This window comes from Peromyscus maniculatus, chromosome 19, assembly GCF_049852395.1.
Source record: "Peromyscus maniculatus bairdii isolate BWxNUB_F1_BW_parent chromosome 19, HU_Pman_BW_mat_3.1, whole genome shotgun sequence".
In the NCBI taxonomy this organism is placed as follows: domain Eukaryota; kingdom Metazoa; phylum Chordata; class Mammalia; order Rodentia; family Cricetidae; genus Peromyscus; species Peromyscus maniculatus.
This window is the reverse complement of record NC_134870.1, coordinates 57,153,378-57,178,220: the sequence shown is the minus strand read 5'-3', so window position 1 is coordinate 57,178,220 and position 24,843 is coordinate 57,153,378. Positions and strand designations below refer to the sequence as shown.

Sequence of the window (24,843 nt, the reverse complement as noted above, 5' to 3'; positions counted from 1 at the left end):
CAGCTCCGCCTCCCAGTCTTGCCCCACCCCTTCTGTAGCCCCGCCCACGGGTGCTCGGTCCTTAGCGGGTCCCGGGATCGGGGAGGCCAGGGGCGGGGCTCACCCCTTGCCCTCGGGTCTCCCAGGCTCCACCAATCAGTGAGCGCCCTGTTGGCCATCCGCGGCTCCAGCGCCCCTCCCTCTCCCGCCGGCCTCTGCGTCCCAGAATCCAAGATGGCGGGGTCCAGACGGAAGGGTCCCCGGGCCGGAGCGCGGCCGTTCATTTGCGCCCTGCTGCTGTCTTTCAGCCGATTCGTCGGGAGCGATGGCATGGGAGGCGACGCTGCGGCCCCCGGCGCCGCGGGCACCCCGGCCGAGTCACCGCACCGCCGCTTCGAGTACAAATACAGCTTTAAGGGGCCGCATCTGGTGCAGAGCGATGGGACCGTGCCCTTCTGGGCCCACGCGGGGAGTAAGCCGGGGCTGGGCCGGGGGCCGGGTTCCTTCCTTGCTTTCCGTCTCTTTGGTCCATCTCCCCAGTGCCCTGCAGGGCCGAGGGTCAGCTCCAGTCCTGCACGCCACATGCGCTAGGGCAGGACGCCCCACTCCACGCAGCCCCCCTACTCCAGGTCCCCTTAGCACCCAGGTTCCCCGCGTGTCCCGAATCTTCTCACCCAGCTTGTCCACCCACTTCCCAGTCGTCCCCTTCTTAATCTCATCGGTACTTTTGTTTGATTCGGAGGTGTTTTGTTACTTTCTGCAGTTCCTTTGCGCGCAAGCCAGTTTCTGGGTGTCGCGTTACATTATACCCTAATGCCACGTCTCATGGGTACACTTTGCCTGGCCATGGCAATTGAGACCAGTTCCAGCAGCCTCCTTCTGTCTGCTTGTTTTAGGGAGTTAGCAGTCAATGATTGGTTAGGTTTGTACCTAACTTCCCGAGTGCTCCAAGACAGCATAGAGTCTTAGAGTGATTTTTTTTTTTAGGTCTTCGGATGTTCTTCTTAAAGTGTTGAGATTCACCATAGATTTGCCTCTCAGTTGACGGCATGCGTAGTCTCTGATATTTATGCTATGAACTTTTATTAGTGTCTCTAGTTATACAGGAGATGTACTTTTCGTATTGATTGTTTCTGAACTTGGGACTAAGAACAGTCAGTCATATCTTCTGTACAAGTTTTGTGCACTCTGACACAGACGACAGGACTGTGACTGAGCACTGCACTGGTGAAAACGTATCTACACTTTGGAGTGCTGATGTGTCACTGCTGAGCAAAGAATTCAGTAGCACTTGTCATCCCATAAACTCTTCAGAGACTGTCAAATACAGCCACTAAAGCAAGTAATAATACCTTCTATTTTTGTGTGCAATTAAGAGATCATTTATAGAAGGCTTTTAAGTGTCATTGGGGATTTTCCAGTGACTGAAACAAAATGCTTCATTTCTAGGAAGTAATTGCTAAATAGAAAGCACACTTCCCGGAAGGGCCATTTTCCTCAAATTAATGCGCAGTTATCAGGTGTAAATTTCATTGGGCTTAATGACCGAGTCATTATGTAGTTGAAACATTGCAATTATGCTGTTACTCAGTTCATTTATTATAAGCCTTCTGGGCTCCTGTTAGCAAGATGGCATTGCTCTGAATATACAAAGATAGTGGACATGATACCAAGCACAGGTTTTCAGATCTTCCGTTTCTGATTTTCTTTTGGAAATGATGGTGGGTTTGTCTGTACCTCTCCATTTTGCCTGTCAGCTGTTCTCTATCTTTCCCGTCACAGTCACACATCAGCAAATTCAGAATGTTAATCAACTACTGAAATTAGATATCTTCACTCTCTTTTACGGAGCCACATGCAACAAATCTAGTCTACTGTGAAAGAGGTTAGGATAAAGAGCTGGAGTTGTAGCTCGGTTGGTAGCATGCTCCAAGCCCTGGGTTCAATCCCTAGTACCCCATAAACCAGGTGTAGTGGTTCAGGCTTGTAATCCTAGTACTGATTACACTGGGAGGTGGAGGTAAGTTCAGAAGTTCAAGGTCATCCTTGGCTGAGTTTAACTTCAGTTTGGGCTGAAAATGGAGGGTGTGTCTAATTTACCCCAATGCAAATGTGTGGCTAAAGTATTCTGCTGTTTTAGTCATGACTGGATCTGTCTACTGACTTTGACACTCACTGGTGTGGGTGGCATGGAAATCCCCTCATTTCATGGTTACTGTTAATTTTTAAACTTACTCTTCTATTAATGCTGTTGTTCATTTTTCTCCCTTTTCATTTATCCTTGCAATCTGTCACTTGAAACAAACAAACAAAATGGGAGAAACTTAGGATTTAGTTTATACACACCCATTACATTCAGCCCTAATTAGGATCACATAGGTGGTATTTCTCTTTTATAACTCTTTTGTCCTTTTGTACTGTCAGTACATATCCTTGGGTTCATAAGGGCAAGAAATGATAGTGATCTGTAACTGTTCATAACTCTCAAAGCTCTCACCTTCTTCAGCTGTAGTAGGAAGCCAGGCATCTCCTGTATTGATAGAACAAGATCTGCAGACAAAGTCTCCTGTTTCTCTGTCCAGGGCTTTTTCTATGATGTTCTCCCTTACCCTTTGAGTGTTTGAATCAGTGAGTACACTAAAGTATCTCAGCTTTCTTTTCCTCCCTATAAAGAACAGCATTACTGCTGTTCTATTTCTTAGCATCAATGTCAGAATGATTACAATCTAAGAGAGTATGTTAGAATTGTTCAAATTTAGGCCTTTTAGGCACCTTAATAATCTGCCAATAGTAAGAGGATTGAAGGACTTATAAGCATACTTTGTTTTATGGTGTCTCAGTTTATTGAATTTTGCAGAGACTGTTTAATTTTTTTTACAGACTGAAAGTTTGTTCAGAAGTCTGTTAGTTCTGCTTTTCCAGCCTCAGGAGATGATCATTAGCAGTTTCGATCAATGACACTGTTGGTTTTGTTTTTTTGTCTCTGAGGTCCTGGGAGTCCAACACCGGGCCTGTGAGTGATAAGTATTTTTCATTCATCTGTGTGCCAACTCCTCAATGTATTTTAAAATTAAAGCCTGCTCATTGTTATTTTAGATATGATACTGTTACACACAGTATATAGTATAAATGTAACTTTTAGATGCACTGGAAAACCCCAAAAATTGTGTGCCTTGCTTTGCTGTGATGGTTTGAAACTGAGCCAGCAATATTCCTGTGCAGTACCTATATATACACACGTCCATACTCAGTGTGTACCAATGACCTGCTGGAGATCCAGCAGTCCTAAGTGGCTGGATTGGGACTTAGGCCAGGTACTCTTTTGAGAATCACTTGTTTTCTCTGAGAGAAAACCAAACTTAAAGAACTGCTTATTAAATTAAAATTTAGTTGGCCCTCTTCCTGGGAAAATGTGTATATGCAGGATATTTTGCATATGATTTTGGAGAGTTTAGAGAAGTTATACAGCCTGCCCCTTTATTTTACAGATGAACATATATGATGAATCTAATAGAACACAGAAATTATTTGTTCAAAGTCACTGCTGAACTTGATTCCTAGTGGTTGGTTCTAATAATTTTTTTTGGTAACATTATTACTATATAGAGAGAGTTTGTAATATGTAACTGGTAAAACACAGACTTTTAATATTGGGCAAATTTGGGGGAATTTTTATTAAAAATAGATTATGAAAATCAAACAGTTTGCCTTTTTTTAATTAAAAGTTCATACAATAAACCAGGTGGTGGTGGGGCACGCCTTTAATCCCAGCACTCGGGAGGCAGAACCAGGCGGATCTCTGTGAGTTCGAGGCCAGCCTGGTCTACAGAGTGCATTACAGGATAGGCAGCAAAGTTACACAGAGAAACTCTGTCTCAAAAAACCAAAAAGAAGAAAAGTTCATACAATAATACAATGTATTCTGATCACCTTTTCCCCTCCCCAGATCCTCCTTACCCATCCAATTCTATGCCTTCTCTCTCTTTAGAAAACAGATAAGTAAAAAAACAAACCAGATTTAAAAAAAAAAAAAAACACAAAAAACAAAACAGAAAAACGGCACAAAAACATACCAAAAAACCCCCATAAAAACACAGAATTGGAAACCATAATATACAAGCAAAAGTTTGAAGTCTCTTCCTTGGTCTCTGGGACTTTTAATATGTAATATGTGGGTGTTGGCTTGCAGGTGCAATTCTCTGTTCAAAAGACAAAAGAGATACTACCTTTTTAACATATCAAAAACGTAGCTGTCAGCATGAAGCAATCTCTAACAAGATTCTTCTGTATAATAGGAAGGTAAAATGTGATATCTAGCTCTATGTAGCAGTTCAGTGGTAATGCATTGAATTCTGCATAATTATAACTTAAAGCTTTTCTTTTCTGATTTCTACCGTAGATGCTATTCCAAGTTCAGATCAAATTCGAATAGCACCATCATTAAAAAGCCAAAGAGGTTCAGTGTGGACAAAAGCAAAAGCAGCCTTCGAGAACTGGGAGGTGGAAGTGACGTTTCGAGTGACCGGAAGAGGTCGAATTGGAGCTGATGGCCTAGTACGATCATTTCTGTTGCTTGGATGAGTATAGTTGCATAAGCCACTGGCTCCTAACTCTTCCCTCTGTGTGTTCCAGGCAATTTGGTATACAGAAAATCCAGGCTTAGATGGACCTGTGTTTGGATCAGCTGATATGTGGAATGGTGTTGGAGTATTTTTTGATTCTTTTGACAATGATGGAAAGGTATATTTATTGTTAAAACTGTTAGCCATTTTGCATTTTAATGGTTTTTGTTGTTGTTTTTAAGCAGAGTTAGGCTGTGAGAAGGTAGCTTACTTGACACCTTAAATTTACTAATAAAGATCTTGGTTGATGTCTGAGCATGGTCATTAGTCTTGGTGACAGAGAATCTTGCAACCGAAGCTTTGCAGACATGATTTTTTTGCATACTAATTTGCAGTCATGATGGAGGCCTAGCTCTGAAAACCTGTTGGTGATTCACACCCTGTGTGTGCTTAGTAACGATGAAAACATCAGCATGAGTCTAGATGTGGGCAGTGCAGCCAATAGTGTTGAGGAAGCCATGGCAGTGTCCGAGTGCTAGGCATGACTGGACCTCACACTCAGCTTCTTGTTAATTACTTTTTGGTCAGGCCATTTTTCTATTGATGTCTTAAAAACAAAGTGTACTTACATGCCGAAACATTAACTTGTAGCTTGGAAGCTTTAAGACTGATGGTCTTCCCTTGGCTAGTTGTTATTGATTTTCAGAGGTTACTGCTAGCAATTTAAAGACATTTTAATGATGCATTGAAAACTTAGGCCATACTATTTTAAAAATTTAAGCTCCTTAGAATCTCAGCAGTATGAGATTTCATAGCAAATGAAGAATGATGACTTTTTTTATGAAAGATACTAAATAAATATATTCTCTTTACTTTTAGAAAAATAATCCTGCTATAGTAGTCATAGGCAACAATGGACAGATTAATTATGACCATCAAAAGTAAGTGTGTTTTGCATTATTTCTTATTTCAATTTTTCTTTGGAAACTTCATGAAATAAATCTCAACATTTCCCAAATGAAATAAGATTTTTTTTTCTTGAGCTGTTACATTGTAACTCAGTGAAAAAGTCTACTTTCTTTTGTGTTTTGAAGTTCTTTCTGTGAACCACACTTTCCATGTTTACTGAAAGAGAGCTTTCAAAAATAAATTTAGGCCGGGTGGTGATGGTGCACATGGGAGGCAGAGGCAGGTGGATCTCTGTGAGTTCGAGGCCTGGTCTACAGAGTGAGTTCCAGGATAGGCACCAAAACTACGCAGAGAAACCCTGTCTCGAAAAACAAAAAAAAATACAGTAAAATAAATTTAGCTTTCACCAGACTAATGAGTGCCGCGTCTGTGCGGCTGTTTTCAACATTAATGTCACTTTAAGACTGTTGGCGTTACAGAGGCTCCAGGGGTGTAGGAAGATTGCTTATCCACGCCTGGCTCTGCTCTTCCCCTCCTTGGTGACTGCGGTGCTGGGGGTTTTTTACAGTCCCTGGCGGACTGTAAAACAGAAGTGTCTAGGCCGCTTCCTTGAGATTCGGCTTCAGCTGGCTGAGATGGAGTTGACAGACTTGCATCTTTACAAACTCCACAAGGGCCTGGGGATGGAATTCAGGAGGAGAGCACTTGCCTGGCAAGTGTAAGACTCTAGGTCCAAGTCTCAATAGCACAAAACATAAAGAAAACAGTGAAGTCCCCTGAATGATTTGGATGCTGTCTTCGTCTCCTAATAGCATATCCTCCCTCCCTTCAGCACCCAGTGGCACTGGGCTTCCCTTTCAGTGTCCCCAGAGTTCTGACAGGAAAGGCCTCTCTGTCTTCTGACTTGACACGGGCCGTCATAAGCTTCACTGGAACTTGATATTTTTGAATCTTCCTGAATCTTAAATACTAAAAAGCCTTTTTTTTTCTTCTCTCTCACACTCCAGTGATGGTGCCACTCAAGCCTTAGCAAGTTGTCAGAGGGACTTTCGTAATAAACCCTACCCTGTCCGGGCAAAGATTACCTATTACCAGAAAACATTGACAGTAAGTAACAGTAACCAGATAATCAATACTCTAGCGTGACTTGTCTTTGGAGTTCTTGACGGAAGTTAAAGTACTTAAACATGGGTCTATGGGTATCCACACATCTGTATGCATTGCCCTGGCAACAGAAGTAAGTGTGTCATCTGGTGTGTGTGTGTGTGATTTCCTGCAGTGCAGCTTTTCCAGTACGCTTCTGTTTGGTTAGAGGGGGGTTAAGCCCCAGCTCGAAGATACTGTAAGCACATATCCAAGTCTTCATGGTAGAAACATGAGTAAGACAAAGGCCGTTCTCCCTGAAGAGCTCGTAGACGTAGAGGAAACACAGAGCATCCCTGTGCTGTGTGATAAGGGCTATGACCCAGTGGTAAGGAATTGTGAGCTTGGAACCTGGACCCTGAGAAATGACCCTGGGGAAGGTCTGCAAGGGGTTTAATTGAGCTGCACTCCAGAGCAGGAATAGGGAATGTGTGTATGTTCCAGCCACAGAAAGCAGACAGGGCCTTGAAGAACTGAACATTTGAGAGAGCAAGTCGTTTGCTGTAGTGTGAAGACAGAGAACATCTCAGAAGTGAGGTGGAAAGGCTGGCAGTAGCCATCCTGTGAGGAAGAAGTTTTAAGAGAGTTGATGTTCTCAGCAGGAAGTAAAATGGTGGTATTTGCAATTTTACCAAGTGACTTAGGCCCCAGAGTAAATGGTGGGAACTAAAGGTAAGATGATAGAGGCTCTTTGACCCTTAAAGCACCGCGCCTGGTGCTTTGTATTTTAAATGCAGCTTTTCAAACTGCTCTGTGAGCTACATCTCTCCATTTGTAACATGGAGACATGGAATGTGGGAGATTTCAAGTCACTTGAACAGCACTGTGGTTTGAACCAGCTCCATCCTGTCCGCAGGGCTCCGCTTGCTGCTGCCTGACCTGAGGTGATAGATGCCGAAAGGAAGGTAGAGGAGAGATGAGCAGCACTGTCACATTTGCTAACCTAGGATAGTGCAGAGCATTTGCACTCCTGTTGTGTGATTATTCAGAAAGATCACGGCTCCCTAAGGCTTTGCAAGAGAGGAACTTACTTCACTGTAGAAAGATTGTTGAACTATCAACATTTTCTCTTTTTGAGCCTTTGACAAATAATGGGTAAAAAATTTAAGTGAATGATCTTACTGGGTAATGATGGTTAGTGAATGAATTTATTTCAAATTACCTTTGTAGGACTGAGGAGATGGCTCAGTGGATAAAGAACTCACCATGCAAGCCTGAGAGCCAGAGCTCAGATCCCAATCTATGTAAAAGCTAAGAAAATGTGGCCACCTGGAATCCCAGCACTCAAGAGGCAGGGCAAGATGGCTAGCTGGTCTAGAGAATCACTGAGCTCTGGGATCAATTTAGGGATCCTGCCTCAATAAATAAAGGGAAAGTGATTGAGAGATACCCAGAGTCAATTTCAGATCTCCATATGATCACACACATGCAAGCATGCATACACAAACACACACAACATCCATATACAAAAAGAATTATAACAATAGAAGGAAGCAAGAGTGAATATTATTCATCACAAAATGCTAAAATTTATTTTTAAATGTGTTATAAGAATCTACAGCTATGGTGTGTCTTCCTAGGTTATGATCAATAATGGCTTTACACCAGATAAAAATGATTATGAATTTTGTGCCAAAGTGGAAAATATGATTATCCCCACCCAAGGGCATTTTGGGATATCTGCTGCAACAGGAGGTCTTGCAGGTAAATCTTACCTTCTTTTCATATTGAAAACTTGTGAGTGATTCTTAGTGGTAATAATAGTATGTTTAGGGTATATGTGGGGAACTTTTATGACCAATATACTCAAGCAGGGAGAAGTGAGGAATATGTAGATAGAAATATAGAGGAGAGAGACAGAAACATAGAATAGCTCAGGAGGGCCTGGGTCAAAACCCACCAGCCCCTTCTGTCCCTACTAAAGGGCTTTTAAAGGAATGCCAAGGGGTGGAGCAAAGGACTGCCCCCTAGCACAGCCAAGTACAGACCATCCCAAACACCTGGTGATCATGCACGTGGTCAGGCCATCCCCTAATGCAGCCCTGCTCTGTAAAGCAAGCTCAGATCTCACTAGAAAACCATTGTGGGCTCTCACAGGTATATAGACTCGATTCCATTCCACTCAAATCTCTTTGGAGCCTTCCCATGGCTGTTCTACCCGTCTCTGGCTGTGTTGGAGCTGCATGGATGTAAATTACACCATTCATTTAGGCACATTTTGTAGTGAAGGGGACATATTTAAAGTTGAGGATATAAAAAGTTAATTCCTAAGTGTTTTAGGACTCTTAAAAGTTACTGTATCATATACAAGTGACTTTGGAACCCCAAGGAAATATTATTTGGGGGCAAACTTTAAATGAAAATAATTGCTATTATTTTCCATGTATGTTGATAAATGAAGTTCCTCCACATCAATACTGCTTTGTATTCATATGACACATTACCATTTTAAATGCTTCTAAAGCTATAGATTGTTCTATACAACCCAAGCAAAGAGAGGGGAGGTCTGTATCCCCATTTTTTTCAGGTGTTGCCAAATCCAGATGAAGGCAGTTTCTCAAGGTCTCAGTCTCCCCCAGAAAGTCCTGGTCTGGATTTGTGATTCCTGAGTGTTGAGCACATGCCCTGTCCTCCAGTTAGCCAGTCTTCAGTGCATCATGCTTTGTTTACCTGGCTACCTCTTCAGATCCCCCAGAGAGGCAGAAGGAGAAGGATGCTGCCCACTTGAAATAAATCACTCTGTACCATGGACGCAGCCAGCCAGGACTGGTTCACTGCTGTGAGGTCCCATCTCCTTAGTTCCTGCCATTAGCTCAAACATCTTGATATTAATCTGACCTTACATGGTTTAGATCAGATAGAAGTATCATTATCATTCAGTTGAGAAAAGCCAGGACTGGCGTGAACCAGAGGAAAGGCACTGGAAAGAGGTGGATAGGGTTTTGTGCACTTGGAACAGGACTTCCTCCGTGCAGGAGACTGGGAAAGCGTAGGAGGACCCTTCACCTGTCAGACACCTACCATTCACTCTCTTCACTCCAGTCAACAGTGCTGCCCGGGCTGACTGGGGTCAAGGGTCTAGAGTAGTTCTGAAGTCAGTCTTTGATGAGTAAGAAATACCTGCCAGGTAAATTCACAACCACGAAACAACTGCTTACAGCATTTCTTGAACCTTTTTTAAATTTGTAGATGACCACGATGTTCTTTCTTTCCTGACTTTCCAGTTAACTGAGCCTGGAAAAGAGCCAGTGAGTATACCTTTATCCAATAGTGAATTTCCAGTTTTCAGTGGTGTTGCCCGAGCTGTGGTTGTGAGAAGACTGACGTCAGTCTGGGTCTTGTTTCGGTCACTGCCGTCTGGTCTTATATAAGTTCCTGAACCTCTGGAGCTTGCTGTTGATGATGTTCAGTGACCACCTCTTGATTTTGTCAGGGTTAAGTGAGACACGTGTGCTTATAGTGAATGCTCACTAACTGGTAGTGGTGACTGTGATTGGGGTGTTCTTACTAAAACCAGAACAGATTAGCTGTAGTTTGAGTAAGGGCCAAGCTTCCAGCCAGTGATGGAGGGGTGAGCTTGAGAGAAAGGACAGGCGCCAACATGTCTCACCAGTCCCTTCCTTACACCCTCTTCTTCCTCTGAAAAAGCCGACACCAGAAAAAGACATTTCAGAAAAAGAAAAGGAGAAGTATCAAGAGGAGTTTGAGCACTTCCAACAAGAACTGGACAAGAAGAAGGAGGAATTCCAGAAAGACCACCCTGACCTCCAGGGGCAGCCGGGTAAGTTGTAGCTGGGGCGGTTCTGCGAGGACGCCTGGGTCTCCTGTCCGCCTCACCCCCGCTGTCTCAGCACAGTCGGGAGCTGCTTTGGGGGGGGGGGAGCCGTCCTGAGTCCTTCGGGGTTGGAGAGGGGCTCGCGGGGTGTGAACGAAGCCCCCCGCAGCAGTGACCACGAGCCTCTGTGTTGGCGCTCGGTGAGGGTGGCGTTGACACGGCCACTACTGTGTTCTCTCAACTAAACACGTGAAGAACTACAGCGCTGCCCTCCTGGGTAGGTGCTGAGTAAACCACCCAGATCTCCCTCTCCTTCCAGCGTTACACAGTGGCCTTTCTTGAGAAGTTTGGACAGCGTTGAGCACTATACAGTGTGTTGGAATTATATCACCCCGTTTCCCTGTGTTACCTTCCTTCCCCTCTGAACCCCTTCTTTCCAGTGAGTCTTAATAGTGGCCATAGCATTGAAGGAAAGGACGCCCTCTGCCCCAGCGCCTTCTCTTAGTGCCAAGGATCCTGGGCTTCAGTGGTGGGAATCTTTTAAATGCTAGTTTAGGCCAGAGAAACTAAGACCTTATATGTTGTTACAACCTCAACAGTGGGACAGCGTGAAGGCCAGCAGTCGACTGCTTAGTGTCTGCTGTTCTGTGTCTGTCTGTTCCCATCAGCTTGACTGATGGAGGCTTGCTTGGTAAGGCCTGTGTCTTAGCATTTGAACACTTTGTAACGTGCAGTTCTCAGTGGATGACAGACGTCGTGTCATTTGTCACCACACCCTGAAGTTGCTTGTAGAAGGTGTGTAGATTACAGTTGGCTGTCGACAAGTATGGGTACCCACCTAAGCATCACTGCATGGAATATTTTATTTTCACCCCAGAAAGTTCTCTGATTCCGTAAACCACTCCCCACATAGCCTGTCACTGTTGTGATTTCTGTTACTCCAGATTAGTTCTCCTGAGTAAAATTATACAATATATACAAAACAGAAATTTATTCTAAGTGAGAAAGTTCAGATAGTAGTTTGTAATAGTAATTTAGGAGTTACCGAAATAGTAATTTAGTCATGACTGAACTGTTTGGAAGTTTATACCTCTGGTTGGTAGTGTTCTGGTATATGTCAGCACTTGGCCTGTTACAATATTTCAAAGCTCCAGATGTGTAGAGGGTTGTGATGACTGTAATTTGTGATGACTTTTCAGCGGATGACATATTCGAGACCATAGGAGATCGCGAGCTAAGACAGGTCTTTGAAGGACAGAATCGTATTCATCTGGAAATCAAGCAACTTAACCGGCAGCTGGACATGATCCTTGATGAACAGAGGAGATACGTCTCTTCCCTGACAGAGGAGATCTCCAGGAGAGGAGTGGGGGCCGCGGGGCAGCCTGGTGGGCAGGTGAGCTTCCCAAGCCAGTGCTCCAGCCAGAGGAGAGTCAGAACATGACCAGTGCATGCTAAGCTGCTTCGTCTTGTCTCCCTCCAGGTCTCTCAGCAGGAACTGGATACAGTTGTGAAGACCCAGCATGAGATTTTGAGACAAGTGAACGAGATGAAGTAAGTAGACAGCAGTCATGTTTAAATGTCCCTGTCCTAAAGGAGCTCGTGTGCCTGCCCTCCCTGTCCTAGAGGAGCTCGTGTGCCTGCCCTCCCTGTCCTAAGGAAGCTCGTGTGCCTGCCCTCCCGTGTCCCTTCAGGAGGGCAAGCTGCGCATCCTGGGGCCGGGTTAGAAATAAAAGAGTACATATGCAAGGTGCAAACATCTAGATTTTAAAAATCATGAAAAGTTGGAAAAAGGGGGGAGAAGGCTTCAGTATTAGTGTCTTTAAAAACAGAGAGATTTGCTGTAGCGACTTGAAACCAGGAGTGTGCCTGTCATTGGGAATTATGGGAGTGTGGAGTGAGCTGTCGAAACTTCGTGAGACATACTGGGGTAGAAGGACATTTACTGTGGGAACAGGCACACTTGCTCCAGAACTTCCTTCCGATTCCATCTTCTGCCCTACATCAGACTGCATAGACGCTTCACTGATACGCCTCTAATGAAGACTTACACAGATAGCCAACCTTCTCGGGGTCTGAGAGAGACCACAGCCAGTGTGTGTTCTCATAAGCTAATGCTTCAGTGTTCCCACAGTATAACCCTCGACAGGAGAGTGTCAAAGTGAGCCGAACAACCCTACAGGATGAGGTTAAACAGGAGATAAGGACTGAAAGGACTCCACTGACGAGAGGAAATCTGTTTTTGCTCCTTAGCATTTAAGAAACATTTTTGTTCTTGGCTCACAATTCCCAAGTCAGTACTTGCCCTGTTCAAATAGTTTAGCTAAAGGAATAGCTTTCCTTTAGGAGTCTACTGTATAACATAGTATTTTTTTATTTTGATATAGTTTTTTGAAGACTTATGTACTTAAGTATATAGGTGGTTTTACCTATATGTATGTCCATACCATGTGCATACATACAGTCCCTTCAGAGGCCAGAAGACGGTGTTGGATCCCATGCAACTTCAGTTAGAGATGGTTGTGAGCCATCATGTGGGTGCTAGGATTGAAACTCAGGCCCTCTGGAAGAGCAGCTGGTGCTCTTAACCAGAGCCATCTCTCCAGCCCCTTGTTTTCATGAGAGTCTGTTCTGTGTCTTCCGTTAGCAGCGTGCTCATCATTTCTCCTGTCATGCTGTCACTCACATCCCAGGGTTCAGTGGCAGCTCTGCGGCCTTACGTCTGAGTAGTGCAGTCACGTCTTGCATGGAGAATGTGTCCCAAAGTCAGTGTGGAAGAATGGTGCACAGGGTCAGGAGACTGTCACACTTTCCTTCCTACTTGACTGGACAGCCTGGCCTCCTGTTGCCGTTCTGGGCGTGTACCTGAGGGCCATCTGATAGGAACACAGGGAGATAGAGGCGCAGTACATTTGTGTCAGGAGTCCCTAAGACCAGCAGATTCCCTGACTTGCCAGAAGTACTCAGAGAAAGCTGCTGTCAATCTGGTCATGGTTTGTTACAACAGAAAGAAAGTCAGCCAGGCAACAGTGGCGCACACCTTTAATCCCAGCACTCGGGAGGCAGAGCCAGGAGGATCTCTGTGAGTTCGAGGCCAGTCTGGGCTACAGAGCGAGTTCCAGGACAGACTTCACAGCTACACACTACACAGAGAAACCCTGTCTTGAATCGCACCCCGCCCCCCAAAAAGAAACAGTCATCAAAGAACGGTGGCGCGTGAGTAGAGTCCAGAAATACCCGGAAGCTCCCTCTGCCCCTCCCAGCAGCTTCCCAGTGCACACAGGGCTTGAATTACAAGTTTTTACTTCACCATGATTTGAAGGTGATAAGCATGCATTAAAAACGGTACTACAGATCTTGAACTTGATCTCTTCCTGCACTGTGGTATGGTTATTGGTCTGATATGGCAATAGCAGGCAGTGGTGTCTAATCTCAAATCTCAGTCAGACACTTAGTTGTGAGGGTCAGCAAGCAAAACTCTGCTGTGCTGTGTGCTGAGCCAAGGTGTTCTATGTGCTAGGTGTATTAACTGTGCTTCTCATTTAGTTTATGATAGCTCTATCCAGACATGATGCCCCGTAAGTCAGGGGTAGTTCCCTAAATAGTGTGGGAAGCTCACCCAAGCCTTGGTGTCTAGAATTTCTACTAGAGGTCATTTACATGGGTAGGGAGCCCTGTGCCGACCTTCAGTACATTTCCTGTCCCTCTGGAGATCAGTCCTTTAAGGTTCCAGGTGTTTGTGTAGACCTACCTCATGTTACAGAATCAAGCAGGACTCACAGATCCTCTCCTGGGAGCTGAGATGACTCATCGAAATCCAAATTTCCTTCCTAGGGTTCTTCCTCCCCTTTTCATTTCCTCTCCCTCCCCCTCCCCTCATGTCCCTCTTTTCAGGCAGGGTCTCCCTGTGTAGCTCTGAGTCGTCTGGCCTCAATCCCCAAGTACGGAGATGGTGGGCATGTGCTACTGTGTCTGCCTGCCTGCCCGCCAGTTTGGTATTTGTTTTTCTAGTGATCTGACGTGTTGAACTTAAAAAGGGGTAACCATTTGAAATTTATAGCTGGAAACCCAAACCCAAACCCTGTGATTTCAAAGGGATTTTGTGTTCCAGGAACTCCATGAGTGAAACGGTCCGGTTGGTCAGTGGCATACAGCACCCTGGCTCAGCAGGCGTCTATGAGACCACTCAGCACTTCATGGACATCAAGGAGCACCTGCATGTCGTGAAGAGAGACATCGACAACCTGGTGCAGCGCAGCGGGGTAACGGGCTTCTCTGGGCTTCTCTGGGCTTCTCCGGGCTTCTCTGGGTCGGGGTTTTAAACAGTGCTCGCATTCTTTCCTAGCTGCCCCATGGGTTCCAAAAACCTTGGATTTGGGTTTCCTGGGGAGAAAGTAGAAGCCTGTGTCTGCTCTTGTCATTACTTATTGGGTGCCAGGCAATGAAAATATTTGTATTCCCGTTTTAATATCCTCTATAATCCATGTTTTTTATCTTGTTTGAGAATTTTTACATGGATACAAGGTGGGTCTTTTTCTTTTTAAATTGAAGCTAGTTTTGTTTTTGTTTTTTAAGTACGATATAGTCTGATTATAGATTCCCCTCCTCAACTCCTCCAAGACGCTTTATTTGGTAACAAGAAATGTCCAGCTGGAGCTCTCTCTCCCCGGTCATTTGGCGAGCACAAGTAGATTCCACCCAACCCCTCGGTGGCCCTTAGATTTAGCTGTCCCTCCTCCTCCTCCTCCCTCAACCCCGGACATTGACAGGCTTCTAGTTCGTTTGCAGTGGCTGGACACTATGAAGAGAGCAGCAGTGAACACGGTTGAGAAAGTGTCTCTGCCATAGGATGTAGAGCCCTTGGGTAGATGCCCAAGAGTGGTGTACCTGGATCTTGAAGTAGATCTAGTCCCAGCTTCCTGAGGAACCACCACACTAATTTCCATAGTGGTTGTACAAGTTTGCACTTCCACAGGCAATGGATAAGTGTTCCTCTTGTTCCACAGCCTTGCCAGCATAAGCTGCCATTTGTTTTATTGATCTCAGCCATTCTGATTGGTATAAGGTGAAATCTCAAAGTATTTCCATGATAAAAAAGGATGTTTGATGTTTCTGGAAGTGTTTCTCAGCCATTTGACTTCCCTCTTTTGAGAACTCACTGTTTAGATCTGTACTCCGTTTTTTAATTAGGTTATTTCTTTTTGTGATGTCTTGTTGTTGTTGTTGTTGTTTTAGTTCTTTGTGTATTTTAGATGTTAGCCCTCTACTGGATGTGTAGTTGGTAAAAAAATCTTTTCCCATTCTGTAGGCTGTCGCTTTATTTGAATGATGGTGTCCTTTGCCATACAGAAGCTTTTTAGTTTCATACGGTGTCTTAGTTAGGGTTTATATTGCTTTTCAGTTTTTTAAAGTGTCTTAGTTAGGGTTTATATTGCTGTGAAGAGACACCATGACCATGGCAAGTCTTATAAAGGAAAGCATTTAATTGGAACTGGCTTACAGTTCAGAGGTTTATTTAGTCCGTTATTGTCATGGCAGGAAGCATGGTTCTCGAGAGGTAGCTAAGAGTTCTACACCTTGATCTGCAGGCAGTAGGAAGAGACAGTGAGCCACTAGGCCTGGCTTGAGCTTCTGAGACCTCAGAGCCCACCCCCAATGACACACTTCTCCCCACAAGGCACTACCTACTCCAACAAGGCCATACATCCTAATAGTGCTACACCCTATAAGCCTATGTGGGCCATTTTTATTCAAACCACCACAATGAGGTCCAGTTATTATTATTGTTATTGTTAGTTCCTGTGCTGTTGGTGTTTTGTTGAGAAGTCTTTTACTGTGCCAATAAGTTCAAAATTATTCCTCAATTTCTCTTCTATCAGATGTGTTGTATATGGTCTTACGTTGAGGTCTTTGATCCATTTGGAGTTAAATTTTGTGCAAGGTGATAAATATGTATATACTTGAATTTGTCTACATGTGGACACCCAGTTTGACCAGCGCCATTTGTTGAAAATGCTGTCCTTTTTTTTTTTGTCCCCAGTGTGTATTTCTGGCTTCTTTTAAAAAAAAAAGTCAGGTATCTGTAGGTTTGTAGATTTATGTCTGGGCCGTCAATTCTATTCTCTTGATCAATGTGTCTGTTTTTATGCAAATATCATGCAGTTTTTATTACTATTTTATTACGACGGCCTACAGAATGGGAAAAGATTCTGTTGCACAATTTGAGGTTAGGAATGGTAAAACTCCAACAGTTCTCTTATCATTCAGAAATGTAACTACCCTGGGTTTTTTGTGTTTCCATATGAAGCTGAAAATTGACCTTTCCAGATCTGTGCAGAATTACATTGAATCTGTAGATTGCTTTTGGTAGGATGGGCATTTTTACTTTATTAATCCTACTGTTCCATGAGCCTGGGGAATCCTTCCATTGTCTGATATTTTCTTCGGTTTGTTTCTTCGGTGTCTTAAATTTTGTATGATGCAAGTCTTTTATTTGCTTGGTTACACTAAGGGTTTTTGTTTTTGTTTTTGTTTTTGGCTATTGTGATAAGTATTGTTTCCCTGATGTCTTTCTCAGTCTGTCATTTGTAATAATCAGAAGGTTATTGATTTTCGTGTGTGTTAATTTTATATCCTGTTACTTTGCTGAGAGTGTATATCAGCTGTAGAAGCTTCCTGGTGGAGTTTTTAGGGTCATTGTGTATATTTCTGGCTTAGTTAGGGTTTTATTGCTGTGAAGAGACACCATGACTACAGCAAGTCTCATAAAGGAAAACATTTCACTGGGGCTGGCTTACACTTCAGAGATTTAGTCCATTATCCTCATGGTGGGAAGCATGGTGGTGTGCAGGCAGACATGGTCCTAAAGAGGTAGTTGAGATTGCTACACCTACATCTACAGGAAACAGGAAGAGAATGTGACAAGGGGCCTGGCTTGAGCTTCTAAACCCTCAAAGCCTGCCCCCAGTGACACACTTCCTCCAACAAGGCCACACCTCCCAATAGTACCATTCCTATAGGCCTGTGGGGGCTATTTTCATTCACACCACAACTATGGTATCATCTACAAATAAAGATACTTTGACTTCTTTCATTCTAATTTTATATCCCCTTGATATCTTATTATTTATATCCCCTTCAGCTCTCTTATTGCTCTAGCTCAGACTTCAAGTACTATGTTGAATAGATGTGGAGAGAGTGAACAACCTTCTTTTTTCCTGATTTTAGTGGAAATGCTTTGAGTTTCTCTACATTTAAGTTGATGTTGACTGTAGGCTTGCTGGAAACTGCCTTTATTATGTTGAGGTATGTCTCTTGTATCTTAGACATGTCGGGACTTTGATCACAAAGGGTGTTGCATTTTGTCAAAGTCCTTTTCTGCATCTTATGAGATACTATATTGTTTTTGTTAATCATGTCATTTCATTCCCTGATTATGTTTTCACAGATTTCATTAATGGACTTATTCATATCCTCTTTAAGGACTGCAAACAAATTCCTAATAGCTGTTTTGAAGTCCTTGTCTTATGCTTCAGCTATATTGCATTTCTTAGGACCTACTCTAGTAGGGTTGCCAGCTTAGTGGAGACATGCTTTCCTGTCTGTTAATGTGTTTTTACTCTGGTGTCTAGGCATCTGGGTTTGGGATGATTATGATTCTAGGTGTTGTCTTTGTTGAGTGAGTTTTCTGGTCCTTGGTTTCTGTTGCTCTCTCTGGATCATAGGAGTGTGCAGTGGCAGTACATTGTCTGCTAAGGAGTGCTTCTGGGTCCCTGGCAGGTGTAGCCACTGGGTGTCCTGGGTAGACTTGTTTCTAGGTGTTGGGAGTTGACATGCAGGAATGGGGATGGGCTAGAAGAGCTGGGGATTGAGAGGTGGGCAGGAGGGAGGAAAGCCAGGTTTGCTAAGAGGATCTCTGGGGTCTGCAGCGAATGGAGGAAGAGAGGGAAGACTAGCCCCCTGCAGGTGCTCTGCTACAGTGCTGGGAATGAGACTGGGGGATTTGAATTGGAGGACTAGAAGGAGAGTACAAATGACCTTCCTGATTCCCTGGTGGGCATGGTCAGTGGGTTTCCAGGGAGAGAGAAGCTGAGTTGTTAGCCAGTGAGACAAAGGATGGGATGAGGAGGGAAGGCTGTAGGATATATAAGGTGTTTGACCAGACCCATTCCCTACTCCCCCTCCCCCATGAGGGCCACCCACCCACCCACCGGTGCCTGGCAGTGCATCAGGGGCCACATCCCTGAGGAGAACTGACTCTTCCTCCCGGAACAGCCACCAGTAGCCACTAGGAGTTAAGCTGGGGTGGGACTTCATTAGCCCCGCCACCATTAGTACTGGGATTTTAGCTGCCTTGATCTTGACTATTCTTGAAGTCTGTGTTTTTAAAAAGCATATTTCTTTGGCATATTTTCTCCCAAGGTTATGGCCTGAACTTTTCTTGCTGTTTTGTTATTATGTCACATCAGTTAGGTTTTCTGAAACGAGGTAGAGTTAAATAAGATTGTGTTGAGTGCTTTCCTCGCCTGGCTAGTAGCCTTGTACAGCACACATTTGTAATGTAGTTGGTCCTAATCAAGCTTAGAAGAAGCAGGAGACCCAACCCCTTGAAATGCGTTATATTTATGTCAGCAATAATGACATTAACATGTCTTTCTCCAGGTCATCAGAGGGAAAACACTTGAGCCTTCAATTTCCAATCTTGTTTCCATTATATTTTGACACTGCCTTTCTTAATCATTTCTCTGTTCATGCCTTGAATCATTTTTGCAAATCTTGCTTAATAGTTTTCTTATTGGCCCTGGCTTTTCATCCAGATCATTGTATTTTAGTTTTATTTGAAGGTATTTTCCCTCTGTGTCGCAGTGGCCAACTTGGTGCTATGGGTGGGTATGTCCTAAAAACTATGCCTCATAGATGCAGCCGACTGAGAACTAATCCTGGAAGCCACTATGTCTGGGTGACTTCTTTGTCCCTGATGTTTACTTAACCCCTTAAGATACCCTGCCTTCTGGAGACAGAAGGTGGACAGTTTTCAGAAGTCAGTCAGGTTTGGTGTTGTGAGATTGCAGAGGATGTGAAAGGAAACAACTCTGTTGAAGTAGTCTGTTGATGATAGCATGTAATTTATCGCATGAACTGGAACATTACTGAGCATGAAGTCTGTGCTCTTATTATGTCAGGACAGAAATTGGGAAGTGGAAGCAGCCAGGGCAGTAGGAGGCTAGAACCTTGAAGGGCACTGAAGCCATCATTTGTACTGAAGGGGGTAGGGGGTGGCACCAAGTTGGCATGAGGGGGAACCTTCTTATGTCAGCTGCTCTTTAAAAGAAAAAGAATTTTTAAAAGATAGTTCAAGTTAAATAGGTAGAAAATATTTAGGGAAATGAGTATGAAAATACTTCTTTATTTAACAGACTGAGTTCTATACAATTTTATATTTATGTCTTTCCAGGCCATTAATTTGACTAATTACAATACAGGTTCTTTGCTTTGCAGCCAGCTAATGAAAAACCCAAATGCCCAGAACTGCCCCCATTTCCATCATGTCTATCCACGATCCACTTCGTGATATTTGTGGTGGTGCAGACAGTGTTGTTCATTGGCTATATCATGTACAGGTAAGTCTCTTGATGACATTTGACCCCGCATGGTTTTGGATTAAATATCTGTGGAATTCAATAGGACCTAATGCAGCTTTCACTAACGGGCAGTTCACCTCAAAGCAAACTTGTTTACTAGTCTCTTGGGTGTGCGTGTTTAGAGTGTGTTTATCTCAGTATTATTTTCTACTTCAGAGGGCATTGATAGTTTAAACAATCCCATTCCTTTCCCGTTAAGTATATAGATCATCTATTGGTTTTTCTTTTCTTTTTTAGGACTCAGCAAGAAGCAGCTGCCAAAAAATTCTTTTGACCTTCATTTTCCAATATGTACATCATGTATGTATGTGCAAATGTTGTCTTCTGAGGGGATTTAGTATTTAAATTGCTTCATAGTCTAAGTTATTGAATTTTGTATAAAATAACTCTAGAAAACATTCATTTTTCAGTAAAAAATAAATCTTAAAGACAACCACATTTTGTTCATAGTACACATGTCTTTAAATTTAGTGAGTTTCTGGTAGGCAGAGTACAACCACTGAACAGAATAATGGCAAGCAAGACATTAAACAGAAGCCACTGCTGGCTGTGGACATTAACCTCCCCGCCTCTGGAGGTCTCTCTATTTATATAAACACACTTGCCTTTCTTCCCAGAATATGAGATCTAAACAAGAGCACCCTGTTCATGTGAGTCTTGTAACCAAAGTCGTTTTTAAATGTGAGAATTCCCTAACACAAGAATGGGTTCTAGAGTCCTTTGGTCCCAACACGGCTCCCTCTGGGATCAGGGATTTGTCTGGGAGCTTTAAAGGAGACGGCGGGCATCAGAGCATTTCATGAAATGTTTCCCCCCCTTTTTTTTTGAGACAAAGTTTCTCTGTATAGCTTTGGAACCTTTCCTGGAACTCACTCTGTAGCCCAGGCTGGCCTTGAACTCACAGAGATCCGCCTGCCTCTACCTCCTGAGTGCTGGGATTAAAGGCATGCACCACCACCACCCAGTGTCCCCTCTTCTTTCAAGGTGTATTTCACTTTGAAAAGAAATTTTGGTGGAAAATGCTTTTTGCCTACGTCATTTAGGTGAGGACAGTCCTATGACGATGGTTTTTAATGGTATTTTGCCTGGTGGTGTATTCATTCATGATGGCCATTGCCTTGAATATTTTTGTTCCAATAATGTCAATTCAGTATCACAGAAATAATTTTTAGACTTGTAATTTGTGGGATTCATTTCTTCATTTTGTTGAACATGCAGTGTGGCTCTGCTAGCATGTCCTGCAGCTATTCTAAAGTCACAGGAGGCACCAGGACACTCTGGTTTACATTAGTCTAGTTTGTGACTTCAGGGGGCTATGACAGAAGCGCTTTGAGAGATTTGAGAGCAAATTTGTCACGTAAATACTTACCTATTTCTCCTTTAAACGCTGGAAATCAGGATATTGTGAAGCATCCGTTAGTGAATTAACCAGGAACATTAGGCTGGCAAGAGTTGAGACAGCCACAGTTGGAGGTATTTGAGAAACCACCTGTGACCTTTCTTTCTTTTCACAGCTGGGCTAGACTTTCGCTGGCTTCAAGACAGTTTACCTCTTATTAAAGTAATGGTCTCGTTTGCTCTGGGATCCAGGACAACACTGTTTAATAAGATACGCAGCTAAATTGTTGTAAGTTTTCTCTCAGCTGTCATTTGCAGACTGGGCTAACAGCCCAGCCTATGTGAAGACTTTTGGAGAGCTCTCTGTGCCGTGGCACTACCTAACTGGCACCACGGGTGCAGGCTCCCCACACTTTATGCTGCCATTCATCACCCCAGATCCCAGAAATTCTGACAGTGCACTCGGTGCCTACATGAGACTCGGCAGCATAAAGTGCTCCTCACTCTCTCCTCTAGAGTTCACATTTGGAAACTCATGTTCCATAAGCGTCATCTCCCAGAACTTATTTACTAAAAAATCCTCCATGAAAATGTCCGAGTGCAGACACTGGGAAATCTTCTTGAAATAAAAGGCTGCCAGAGCCCAGTATTGAAAGCCCACAGTCGTGGGTGCCTGGACGTTAAGGGGATCCAGACCCGGGCAGGGTACGTTTTGGAGGTTGAAGTCTGAAGGGAAGTACACTGATCCTTCCTAATGTGATTGCAGCTAGCCATTGGAGCAGGAGCAGGAATCTTTTTACTTGTTAATTGCTTCAGAATCACTCTGCAAGGTCGTCCACATGGTCGGTCTGTCTGTCTGTCTGTGTTTTCCTCAGAATCATTAAGTCGGAATCTCCTGAGCACAACCCTGCTCTGTGGGACACGATCACTGCCAGAGTTCCTCCATTTCTGTAGTGTTCTGTGTAACTGGAATAATTCACTTCTCACACCAGCAAGTATTTTACAGGTGCCTTGGATTAAAACAAAATTTATTTTAAAACTTCAATGTAATTTTATGATGCCACTTTTAAAAGAAGTTGCAATTATGTAATTGCTGATAAACTTGTGTCATATGCTGTTTGCATTATAATTATTTGAATGCTTTATTTAGCTTAAAACTTCACCTGAAGTCACAAACAATAAACCAGTGTTTTGTCACATTTTTAAGGCACTTCAGTGTTCTTCCAAGTATGGCCCATGGACCAGCCATTCGGTTCATGGAATGCTTCTTAGGAATACAGATTCCAAGGCCCCATTCCAGCCCAGCTGCGTCACAACTCAGGTGGGGCTTCAGAGTGTCCATCCCCTTCCATAGACACCACAGACATAGCACACTGACAGTTGAGAGCCACTGACATGAGGAGTAGGAAAAGGGCTGTGGTGGGAGTTTGTTTTGTTGGCTCAAAGCTGAGCTACGCACATTTTCACTGTCTTTGAGATGGGCAACTCTGCTGATTCTTCTGTGCTTGTTGGTGTTTGTTTTGCTAAGACTCTTTGTTCATCAGCGACTACACACTAACCGGTTGTTAGCTGACCTCTTAGCGCTTCAGTGATGACTTCGAAACTTGTAGAATCGTCTTTGGCTCATGGGAAAGCTTAAGCGTGCCCATCATGAAGCCTGCCTGCTGAAGCTGTGGCCTTCCTGATTGTCACCTCCTTTTATCCCAGACAGCTGCATCTGTTGATAACTTGAGGAGAATGGGAAAGACTTGAATAAGGGGTCGCTTACCTGCTGCTCTGTAGAGAATCGGTCTTTGTAAAGAACTGATTGGTTGCTGGAGTCAGATTCTCTCGAAGGGCCCCCATGCTGGTTGGAGAAAGGCGATGAACAAATTAGTCATTGGGAATTTTGTATTTGTAAGATTTAGGGTGAGATCAGCTCTTGCAACTTTTTAAATCTGTATGTTGCCCTTTTTAAGGTATTTCTTTTATGATGTTCAAGTTTAAAAGGGTTTTCTATCCACTGTCAATTTCAACTATATAACATTTTGTCAAGTTTTTTTGTTTGTTTGTTTTTGTTTTGCTTTTCTGATTGTTACTTGATGCTAGCTGGAATTCAAGAAATGTCAATGACCTTATTCAAATAAAAGAAATATTTTAGTAAATTGACTTTTTCCTTCATTGATTTGATGTTGGGGCCTAAGTAGCTATTTTCCAGATAGGTCCTCTTTTGCAGTTGTGTTTTATTTACCGGTGATCTGCACCTTGATGCTGTTTCCTTTCCAGTGGCTCACAAGCAGCTTTAAGAGAAGAAGGGTTATTCTTCAGCTTCTGATTCCCAGTTAGAGCACGTCATTTTGGGGAAGTCAAGGCAGGCACTTGAAGTAGCTAGTCACATGCAGTCAGGAGCTAGGAGAGAAGGAATGTATGACTGTTTACTCATGCCCACCCCTGCCCTGCACTGAAGTCAGGAGATGCCACCCACAATCAACAGCCTTGCCACCTCCATGAACACAGTGAAAACAGTCTCCTCCAGAAGTGTCCACAGGTCAGACGTCAGCAGTCCCTCATGGAGATGCTATGCCCAGGTTATTCTTTAGTTATCTGGCAAGCTGACAACTAAAACTGCCCATCACACTGTCCTGGGTGGCCTGCCATCCATGGCATCAATGCCTGAAGAGAGAAGGTGGCAGGAGGAGAAGAGAACTAGAGATGGGTAAACGTTCACCTTTGCCAGGCATGAAAAGCACGTATTAGTTAAAACTATGTATTTGGTGTTTTCGCCCGTTAATGACCAAATGCTGAAGGCCGGGAATGTAGAGCACTGATAGAACACCTGTCCAGCATTTGGGGGGCACTTGGCTCAATCCCTAGAATTGCACAAAGTGTATAAACATAATCAAAAGCTGGCTTAAGTGTTGCCGGTTTAGCTGGACTATTCCGTCACTTCTAATTAGTAGCAACATCAAAAAAAAAAAAATGGCCACCAATGGTGGGAGTTGATTATAATGCTAGCACTGGGGGATCGAGGGAGAAGATTGAAGACTGAGCCGTTACTACAGATGCTTTCCTCGGAAACCCGAAGAAGAAACCATGCCACAAACCAGCTCTGGTGTGAACAGAAAAAGCCAAGGTGAAAGACCCAAATGAATTTGTACTGTGTGGATGTCATATCTTTTCTAAAATTTAATTTCATTAATGGGATTACTGTTACTCTAGTAAAGTCCTTAGGTCAGATGCCATACAATTTTTTTCAAGCTGAGTAAGTCACAACTAATCAGTATTTCTAAAGGTGAGCCACTATATCAAGATTAGACACGGTTTAAAACAACAAAATGAAACAGCAAAGCAGCATGGCAGCCGGAAAAGTGTGGGGCCAGCTCCCACCTTCTCCAGGGTTCCTATGAGGAGGAGAGAGGGATAAGAAATAATTAGGTAGAAAGAGAGACCTAGGTGACAAGAAGAAAGAGACATGGGATAGCTTCGGGAGGGCCTGGATCAAAACCCAATGGCCCCT

General features: G+C 43.6%; 1 protein-coding gene across 2 annotated transcripts; it reads left to right on the top strand.

Moving 5' to 3' along the window:
- The first annotated feature begins 188 nt into the window (after positions 1-188).
- On the top strand, positions 189-23,491 carry Lman1 (lectin, mannose binding 1). 2 transcript variants are annotated; one of them, XM_006970059.4, is made up of 14 exons: positions 197-451; positions 4,379-4,533; positions 4,612-4,719; positions 5,421-5,482; positions 6,458-6,557; positions 8,174-8,297; positions 9,783-9,841; positions 10,242-10,374; positions 11,568-11,764; positions 11,852-11,922; positions 14,480-14,630; positions 19,867-19,988; positions 20,247-20,309; positions 21,524-23,491. In XM_006970059.4, the coding sequence occupies exons 1-13, from the start codon at positions 214-216 to the stop codon at positions 20,281-20,283; spliced, it is 1,557 nt and encodes a 518-aa protein (XP_006970121.1). In that variant the 5' UTR covers positions 197-213; the 3' UTR covers positions 20,284-20,309; positions 21,524-23,491. The 2 variants fall into 2 exon arrangements, with proteins under 2 accessions (XP_042120395.1, XP_006970121.1); XM_042264461.1 differs by having other exon boundaries at positions 189-451; positions 20,247-23,491.
- The last annotated feature ends 1,352 nt before the right edge of the window (positions 23,492-24,843 follow it).

Bases quoted from the DNA above. Each gene is read 5' to 3' on its own strand.
- Lman1 (XM_042264461.1), top strand. From the start codon at position 214: ATGGCGGGGTCCAGACGGAAGGGTCCCCGGGCCGGAGCGCGGCCGTTC. The intron at 4,720-5,420 runs GTATATTTATTG...CTTTACTTTTAG, and splicing joins CTTTTGACAATGATGGAAAG to AAAAATAATCCTGCTATAGT. The intron at 5,483-6,457 runs GTAAGTGTGTTT...CTCACACTCCAG, and splicing joins ATTAATTATGACCATCAAAA to TGATGGTGCCACTCAAGCCT.